The sequence below is a fragment of the Chaetura pelagica genome, unplaced genomic scaffold (assembly GCF_000747805.2).
Source record: "Chaetura pelagica isolate M959 unplaced genomic scaffold, ChaPel_1.0 scaffold124, whole genome shotgun sequence".
NCBI classification, from domain to species: Eukaryota; Metazoa; Chordata; class Aves; order Apodiformes; family Apodidae; genus Chaetura; species Chaetura pelagica.
In genome coordinates this window covers 213473-223521 of record NW_009952891.1, presented here as the reverse complement: position 1 = coordinate 223521, position 10049 = coordinate 213473, and the positions used below count along the sequence as shown (strand labels likewise).

The 10049-nt window shown below is 42.5% G+C and overlaps 1 protein-coding gene across 1 annotated transcript in view; it reads right to left on the bottom strand.

The window, feature by feature from the left end:
* Window positions 1-10049, bottom strand: part of CREBBP (CREB binding protein) — an 83675-nt gene that overhangs the window by 48668 nt on the left and 24958 nt on the right. Inside the window, 2 exon segments of the mRNA XM_009995506.1 lie at window positions 2707-2820; window positions 3637-3886. Coding sequence (XP_009993808.1) covers window positions 2707-2820; window positions 3637-3886 — 364 coding nt within the window.

Here is a 10049-nt window from a genome sequence, read left to right as displayed (position 1 = left end):
AAAGAGTGTCTAACTCAAATTGTGGTTGGCTCGGCAGGGAGCAAGTCCTTCCTAACAAAATAACCCCAAAACATCTGCACTGAATTCCAAGTCATTACTTCAAAACTCAGGAGTCACTGGCTTATTCAAATGCAAAGCTTAATATTATAGCAAATAACTCTTTGTTTTGCAGTTTCCCCCCATCCTTCCAGAGGTACACATGGTACATGCAACCAGTCAGGTGGAACAGAAAGAACTTGAAACTTGTCCCAACATGTCCTATTAACAAGTGATATTACTATCAACAATTAAAATAAAAACTAGTTCAAGATTACTCTTTTGGTTTTTTTTAGAAGAAAAGCTATACCAATGAAACCTGGCACAGAAGTTCCTTGCAAAAGATTTAAATGCTAAACCATGGAGTAAGGTATCTGTGAATAAACAGCTCTGTGGTAACAACCTAAAACCCAGGACTTTTTGCAGCATGCAGAGGGAACCCCCCATAGGTTAGGAAGAGATGCTTATGGAGAGTATGTCCCATTGCAGAGGGGAAGGGTAGAAGCCAGTCAACAGACTGCAGTGCCTCAGAAGTGCTGACCTGCACAATTTTCTAAGAGATCAGCACACTTTGAAGGAGCCATCTAAAACTCCAGAACAGATACAAGAGGACTCAAAGTAACAATGGTAAAACAGAAAGAAAGGTTCTAGGACCCAAGATATTCAATGACCATCGTGTGGTTGCTTATTCTGTAAGGACAACTGCCTGGCAAGAGTAACAAGGGTCACACTTCCCCTTTCCTTTTCCCTTTCTGAATGTTGTCCTCATATTCTGCCTCACATGATCCCCTCCTTCCCTCAGTTTAGTACCTGCTATAATTATTTATTCCTAAGGGACCCACCATTTTGTTTGGTTCTTAAACCAACCTAGCTTAGGTTTGTTTTCACCTGATCAGGCACAGTGTTTTTAAATGCACATATTAGAGTAAATCGTTTCACACACATTTCTGAATGCCTAAAAAAGGGGTGTCCTTTAAACATACTTGTACAAGTATTTTCAGTGTTCACTTTTCACCTTCAAACAAAGCATGAGGTGTCACCTGTATGATTCAAAGACAGAATTCAGAACAAAGAACCTTATACCCCAGCATACTAAGCCACAAATTTTCACAGTTAATGCCACTGGATTATTGATTAATTGAATATTTCATATTTATCTCCCTCACATGCAACAAAAGAGCCAAACTATGCTTAATCATTATAATTCTGTTGCATTCAAACATCTTATTTGATCCCTTAAAATTATTTTAAAGGACTTTTTTGTTAAGTGCCTTCTCTTTTGAGGACTTGTATGGATGACGTAAAAACAAGTACTGCACAAAATACTTTTCTACAGCAGCTTGTATTGAAAAATCCAATTCTGTTGTGCTAAATGTTGTTAGCACTTTGGTAACAACTGTGTAATAAGGATGCTATGCACAAATGGACCATGTCACATTAAAAAGCAAAGCTTTCAACACATTTTTCAAAGGCCAAATGTAACTAATCACTTGCAACAAATTCCAACTTTGAACACACAAGGCGTATCTTGTTTATCAAGGAGAAGTTTGGTAAAACAAAACCAAAATCCTTACCCCCAACTAGTTCTGCATTCATTATTTTTTTCAGCTTAGGAGAGAAAAAAAACCCTCCTGAAACTATAAGTATAGTAACCTCAATAGGTAATTTGGACCATCTTAACAGCTACTTTCCCCTAGAGCTTTAATCTCACCTAAGCTAGGAGCTCCTCTCTATCCTCCAAGGTTTATTAGTGTTCCTCACTGCAGTCTCAGCCTACATGGAAATTAGCAGAATTCTTATGCACAAGCTTTCCAAGTCCTCCAGATATTTTCCACTTCTTAGCCTTTATTTAAATATACTCAGGTGTAACACTAGACTTCTAGAACTGTTGCATCTATGCTGTAAAACATTCCACCTTGGCATCTTTTCAAAGGATTTGATGAGAAACAAACCTACCAACGTAAGTTCAGTATTTTCTGTTTTAGAGTAAAGGGAAGAAATGCTCTAGAAACTGCCTCCAAGCATCACTAACAGGTAAGTTGTTATAGGAAAAAAAAAGGCATGGCCAAATCACTATGATTTCTAGAACTTCAGCTAGTCTATAGCAGCATTAAATACACCTAGTGATTAAGACACCCAGATGAGATCTATTTGTGTGCAAGACTTTTTTTACAAACTTTTTTTTACTATTCTTTATCATCAGCATGTTGATTTAAGTTATTTACAGCAGCAATAAAAATAATGAAGTAGCTTATATCTTCCCCAAACCCTGCCTGCCTCCAGAGCTGCACTGTAAGTGGAATCTACTGATCTGCCCTCACAATGAAACACCAGCTGGAAGTTGCCACATCCTTTCAAAGTAGGTGTGTGCCTGATTCAAGCCTTTTCCTTTTCAATGATAGTATATTTAAGTGTCCCTGCCCATGCAGGGGGGTTGGAACCAGATGATCCAACCCAAACCATTCCATGATTCTGTGATTTAAGTAACAAACTGCATTCAAGGACCAGAAAGGAGAATTCACCAGTATCTTCCTCCTTATAAAAGTTTATTAAACAGCTAAAACCAGAGTTTGTGGGGACTCTGTAAAAATTCATTCCTACACTGAATATTTGATCAATTTCATTTTAACAGTACCATTCCACTGAGGCAGCAGCCAAGCAACTACTTACGTTGTTGATTTCTTTTGTCACTGGCATTTTTCAAAGGAAGGCACACAGGACAGTCGTGCCGAGTACAATTCTTCCAGTGGGAAATGATTTGTCTCGAAGATGCACAATGAGCAACTGTAACAAGGAAAAGCAACAGAATTCAGGTCACTCCCTGGTTAACTGGTTTAGGATTACCTCATTTTTTGGAGCAACTGTTTTTTCTCCTTTACAAGTGATACTGCACCTATAACTAAACACAGCTAAAAGGCAAACAAAACTGGATGTATTTACCAAGATGTGTGTTTAACACCAAACTCAAGGCAATAGGTAGAATTTTGTAAAATATGGTTGGACCTGGCTTTGCATGACACTGCCATCAGTTAAGACTTCCCAGGTGGTTAAATCCAGCCCAGATTCCATGTTGGATCTCAAGTGTTATATATGTTACTTCATATCCATTTAGGATGGGGTTTTTGTGTTGATAAAGACCTTCTGCCAGGCTGATTTCTGATCTGAGAACATTGAGCAATCATAGCTAAGCAGAAGCTATAGGTGTCTATGCCCATGCAAGGGGGGTGGAACTAGATTATCTTTAAGGTCCTTTCCAACCCATATTAAAATCTAAGGCACAGACACGGTGGATATTATACACTCTGCTGTATTGAGAAGGAGATGAAAAGTATGTTTGCAAGGCTACATTGGTGCTGTCCTACTTCTGAAGGACAAACACTGCATTTTGTTTTCTAAATTGACAACTACAAAGAAATCAGAAATGGAATATGGGGAGAGGTAGTGATAAAGGCAGAGGTAGTGATAAAGGCAGCAGCTATTTAATTAAAGAACCAGTTGTGATGCTCATTTGTGCCAGGTGTGGGGATCTCCTTGACAAGAAGAGACAAACAGGCAGGAAACCTCAGCCAGCTGATTTGCCAGAGTGCCCCCTGCTCTCACCTTGACAGGCCTTGCCAGCCTGGCAGTGTGTCATGTGGTTGAGGACGTTCTTCATGGTGCGGCAGTGGGGCAGGGCGCAGGCCCGCACCTCCCCGTTGGCCTGTTCCCGCCGCTGACACTTGTGCGCGTGGAGCAGCAGCACCAGCTGCTGCTGGATCAGTTTGCGCTTCTCCGGGTCTGCTGTTGGTCCAGTCGCCATCGCCTGCGTCGGGACGATCCCCACTTGCTGTACTTGGGTTTGCATCTGGGACTGAGAGAACAAAGGAAGTTGAGAAACAGGTTGGTACGTCTTGATGCTGATCTTAATCTTGTGTGAGGGGCTTAAACGAGGGACTTCAGACAAGGGCAGGGAGGGAGAGGACAAGGGTGATGGATGAAAACTGGCAGAGGGGAGATTGAGGTTGGACGTGAGGAGGAAATTCTTTGCTGTGAGGGTGGTGAGAGCCTGGCCCAGGTTGCCCAGGGAAGCTGTGGCTGCCCCATCCCTGGCAGTGTTGAAGGGCAGGTTGGATGGGGCTTGGAGCAACCTGGGCTGGTGGGAGGTGTCCCTGTCCATGCAGGGGGTTGGAACTGGATGGTCTTTAAGGTCCCTTCCAACCCAAACCATTCTAAGGTAATAATTTAAGTATCACAAGACCATTTGCTGGGCATTCTCTAACAAGCTACAAGGATTATTACACCAGTCTCTGCAGCATTCTCAAACACTTCTAACACTAGAATAGGAACTAAGAGGTTCCTCTGTTAAGACATTAACAAACAATAGTTTAAGTAACAAGCCATTCAAAATCTTCTTTTTATGAGACAGTTCACAATCCCAACTGCAATGAGCTTTTACCACACTTGGAGGTGGAATTCAAGTCTGTTTAGTGCTACATTTTTGTACTATAGGTTTTATACACTTCAATCCTAGTTTCTTGTCCCAAATAGAAAGAGAAGCCCAATGGGAGAAGATGGTCATAATTACATGACTGACAGTCTCTATATATTGCAGTAAAAGCTAGAACTCATTTTCCAAGCATAAATCAGCCTCTCTCCTCACAAGTGACTGCTGACATTCCTTTCATAGAGAAAATTTCCAAGGTGAGCTGCATACAGCTTTCTCCCAGAAAGGGCCACCTAAATCTGGATTGCATTGTGTCTACTGAAGTGAACTGAAGTTAACTTCGAGGTGACATGAAGGTTGTATCAGCTCAGAAAATCCACTGGTTTATTTCCAGCATCCATTCTTTCTGGACACACTCTGTTCTGGCGCCCAAGCCCTGCCTGACAAACTCTGCACACCCACAGAGATCTGCACTCTAACACACAGCTCATAGCACTGCAGAGGAGAAACAGCTTCTTTCACATGTCAGCACAGATTTAGAGGATTTTCTACCACTTTCTTGGACCTTTTAAGGACAACAAATGTAGAGACCTAATTTTCAAAATGAAACACCTCCACAGCCTGCAAGGACTCTGCCAGCAGGAACAGATATGGGACTGCAGAAGTGCTTAAATCCCTGGGATTCGCAGCCTGAATTCATCTCATGGACAAATGTGAAATTGTCCCAAGAATCACTTTGATTATGCACTGTAAATATAGGTTACCACAGAAAAGCTCACCAACTTCCAAGCTACCTAAGGAAAACCAGCCATTAAACCCACTTATAAATAGAATATAGGAAGAGCAGGATTATACTGGGGAGGTAACAGAAGAAATAGTTCAGAGCTCTCTTTGGAGCTGCTGACCAAAGCCCGCTCACTACATTTAAGAAAGATCATCCTTAAATGTCAGAATACACCATCTGTAGCCTACTCTACTTTTGACCTTTGAGAAGCACTCTCCAGAAAATTCCACAGCCTACAAAACAGAGCCCATAACAGCAACAAAACTCATTTCCTTAGGTCAGTGAAAAGGTTCCTTGGCACAAGCCATCACTGCTCCAGCAGCAAGTTTTTGACCTCAACTTTGCCACCTGCACATCAGTTCTTGAAGAGCTAGTTTTTCTTCTGGAGAATGAAACACACAATATCAAGTAGAAAGCACAATGTCTGTTATTTGATGTGGAGGAGGTGGGCACTCTGTCACTAATAATGATTATAGTAGGTCTGAAACAAAGAGGAATTGCTTCATCTGTTTATCTTGAGTTTGCAAGAAAAAGAGCAAGGAGAGGGTGAGGGAAACCCATCCACTTATGCTCTCAGTGCTTGCAGCTGAAACTAAGCCTTCCACTTCTTCCATGAACAAATCCACAAGAGCAGACAGGTTTTGCTGAAACAATTCTTGTGACACAAATAGGAAACAATTAGTTCAGCCAATCTCCAGAAAAATACAGAGACCATGCCAAAGAAAATCTTGTTGGAAGCGATGTTTTCATCCCTGTCAAAGGACTTTTTTCCCAAGCCAAAGTTCTCCTGCTATTACTACCCTACCAGTTAACAGACATGACTACAGCTGTATCAGCACAGATGCCCTGACCCAGAAGGACTTCTTGAAGATCAAGTAACAAAAAGGCAGAATTGTGGAGTATCAGTAGTTAGAAGAACAAGCAGTCTTGGTCCAGATGCAAGTGTCTGCAGGTAGGCACAAAAAACCCCCCAAGTCAGAACACTGTCTAAACTCTAGAGTTATGCTGGTCTTGTAGAGTCCAAAACCTGGAAATGTAATGAATGGTCTTTCCACCATCTGTCTTAGTTTCAAGACTGCTGACTCAGGAAGCTGACACTTCCCTGTTAGTTTTTCTTAAAGAACAGTGGTCGGCAGCACCAGTCAAAACCAGAGACTTGTTAGTGCACCGCAGTCTTGCCAGAAGTGTGTAAATCCTCCTGCAAGCACAGAAATAAGTCCACACCAGAATGAGGTGCAGTCTTTTGATTTCCATGTTCTTTCTCCCTTATAACAGGACACCACATTCTGGAATCACTACATTAGGACAAATTCTGCATTTTAAAAAATGCCTTTTAATTGGACAGGTTTGGAGTCAACAGTGGACCTGAGTGAGATGATTAAGAATCCACTGCTACAAAGGACTACTTTTGATACAGTTGTTTTACAGACCTTCCCTCCCCCTAATCAGAAGGCAGGTAGTGCTGTATTTGGGATTTCTCAGTCTGTTGGACTATAGAAGGGATGTTATTTCCCAATGACAAGTGATTTTTAACGTTATTCACATACGTGCTTACACTATGGGCAGATTCACTCTAGCTATTAAGACTTTCAAAAACAATCTTTAGTATCTGCAGAGGAAAGTTGCATCCCACCTTCACTCTTGCAGGAGCATAAAAGGTGAAACACACCCAGACCTTCTCAGTTCCCCTCAACTATAGGCTTAAGTGTGATCTTGGAGGTCCCTTTCAGAGAAGAGCTTGTGGACACAAAGTGGATATATCCATGAATTGTAAATCTCTAATAACACTTCTAATTAACAACACTTCTATGAATTTGTTTTTCACAGTGTGATTAACTCAAGTCAGGTATCCCACACATCTACAGTAAGATTGAAATAAGTCCTTCCTGCAAACAGGAATTGCAGGGATGTTGTAATAAGCTCTGAACAGCCCAGGAAGGACTGTTCTGTCACAAAACTGCAGCAAGAGCTCAAGCAGCAGGCAGCTGATGACACCCAGGAAGGAGACGTTTCTCAGTGCAGTCACTTCATCAACCCAGGCTTTTCCAGTGACTACCAATGTGAAAACAACACAGAACCAGTTTACACTTCTTGCAATTCCCTCTGATATTCTCTGTCTGGATGGTGGTTTCTCTGGTTCCACCAGGCACTGTGGACAGGTCTGGTCTGAACAGCCTGCTCTTCTCTATACAGGAAGGATCCTTCTGACACCAGGAATCAGGTCTGCTTTGCCTCAAGAAGTCCATGTGCACACAGAGCAGGCTGACACAAATGCAGTTACTGCAAGTGCTCGTCTTGGTACCAACAACCCTGCAGCTTTGCATCCTCTCATCCAAGTAGCAGAAGGAATGAGAATCTGAGTCTGAAAGGTGGGCAGAAGACTTCAGAGAGAGGAAAAAAGGCTTCCTGAACTGGACACAGACTCAGGGGGTGGCCGTGCTCTTTGGAGGCACATTGGCCCGAGTGGTAAGAGATGATGTCAGCCTGTCAGTAGCACCACATGGAGAGCTTGCAATGCAGCTACAAATGTGAAGAAAGGGAAGGTGACACACTCAGCTCCCACATACAAAGCCAGCCCGGTGTACAGTCTTACCATGAAGATGCATTCAGAGCCCAAAGTTTATTTCAAAGCTTGGGCATTGACATGGCTACAGGCAAACTTTTCCTGTCAAGAGTGAAGAGTGTTTTCATCTTTCAGCTTCCACCTCCCACTATGCAGTATAATCTCCACCTCTGCAGGTGGTACAGGTGAGTGAGCCTCTCAAGTCCCCAGCAAACAGAAAAGGTGAGAAGGCTCCTATGATCCCTCCATAGAAGGAACCTGAATAGCTGGTCCTAAAGAGTGTGCCCTCAATGCGCTTGGCTTTCAATGGCTTAAAGAGTTTTCTTCCTAAACCAGCAAACACCTCAACATGTGCAGTTGACTCTGGACTCTGCTGGAAATCAAGGCTGGATCAGTATCCTTCTTAAGGATATACTTTTGGAGTTTTAACTCCTTGTCTTTATAAGCTCATTTGAAGGACCAGCAAATGACAAGAAACATGCAATGAAGTGTTTCAAAGTGGGAAAAAAAAAAGGAGGAATAAACTGGATATAGGAAAGTGCAGCCAGAGCCCAGCCCTTGCATACAGGAAATTCAGTGAACAAAATGTTAAGAGTGCTTTCTATAGAACATACAGGGTGATCAAATGGACTGAGGAAATATCAACACTAAAAATTCCTGTCTGCGGATAAGAGACAGATCAGAAGTTTTAAGTGAAGGAAGTCATGCTGTCAGAGTGCTGGCTACGGGTAGAATACTTCATCTCAGCTGCTGAGAGTAAGACATGGCAATGGGTGCTCTCCACCTCATATACTTATATATAGAAGATGAGAGAGTGGAAGACGAGCCAGAGCACTGGGGAAAGCACAGATCCTCTTCTTCGGTTCATTTCTGGCACCACTACTTACGGATAGGGCAAAAATTAAAATGTTCCACCATTCAAAGCAACACACATTCCCAGGATGAACTCCTGCACCAAGCCAGAACAGAGATTCCTACTTTGCTCCCAACATAATAACAACAGTTTCTCTGGCACTGGACATTATCTGTTAGATTTGTTTCCAGGTTCTTAAGATTTCTTCCTTTAGAAGCTCACGGCTAAGTAATATAGACAAGAGCTATTCCCTAGCGTTTGTTAGGCTGCTGCCCCACTTCAGGTTTATTTCAGTTTTCTTGAGGAAGAGAGAGCATGCCTGAGAAAGAAAAACTTTCAGAGTGCAGGTCAGGCAGGCACAGGGAAGGTGAGCACAGCAAGCAGCAAGACTGCCAGATTGCTCAGGACAGCAGCAAGCAGAGACACAGCATGCCCCACATCTCTCCCCACAGTAAACAAGAAGACTGACTTTGCTGCAAGAAGAAAAATAATCACTGAAATGTTAAGAAAAACAAGCCTTCTTCACTGTGAGGACACAAGAGATTTTTCATACAGCCTTTTACTTCAAGTCTCTAGACAACAGAAGTTGTCTATTCTAAGTAGCTACAGCTCTACATGTGATGAAACAGCTTTCTTCCTTTCTCTAGGAGGTCTGCAGCAAGGCACACCTGAGGAATCCTCATCCCCCACTCATTGTTTTCCTCTCTTCTGATCAAAGTTAACAAAGAAATTCAAAGGACATGAAAAGAAACAGAGAAACAAGGAAGACTGCAACAGAACACTCAATATATAGTTTACTAAGAGTTAGGGAAAAAAACGCCAGAGAAGATGTGCTGCTCCAACTCTTAGGTTGAGAGAAGAGAAGAGAAACTATTTTCTTCTCTTCCAAAAAGTAACATTCTTTCAACTCCATCTGCTGGTCATAAGGATAACTGTGAAACCAAGCTGGTGTCTTGGAAGCCAAACTCCACACATTGTATTCCTAACCCATGCAGAAATGCTACATTTACTGGTACGTCCACAAAGAAACCATCCATCAACCTTGAACACTGCAAAGCTTCAGCAGGTTTGATTGAAAAGCCAGCCAGGGGTTCTCTCTCTGGCAGCACAGCCTGGAGGCTGGGTCCTCTGAAAACAAGAGGCTCCTGACTCCATCCAGGCTGCACACTGTGCTGAGTGCCAGAGTGCAGAGCACGGCCCATTTCCACACTCTGGAGATTTTGCATGATGTCATCACAGCAGAGCGTTGCCAGTCCTGCCTTGAACAATTCCAGTCATACTGGACCTCAACAGTGTGTCACCAAAACTTCCAGCCACGTCAGATGCAACATCCTTCTTTTGGAAACAAGTCACTTCACTCAAGATTTCAAGCTGCCCATTCTGTAGGGAA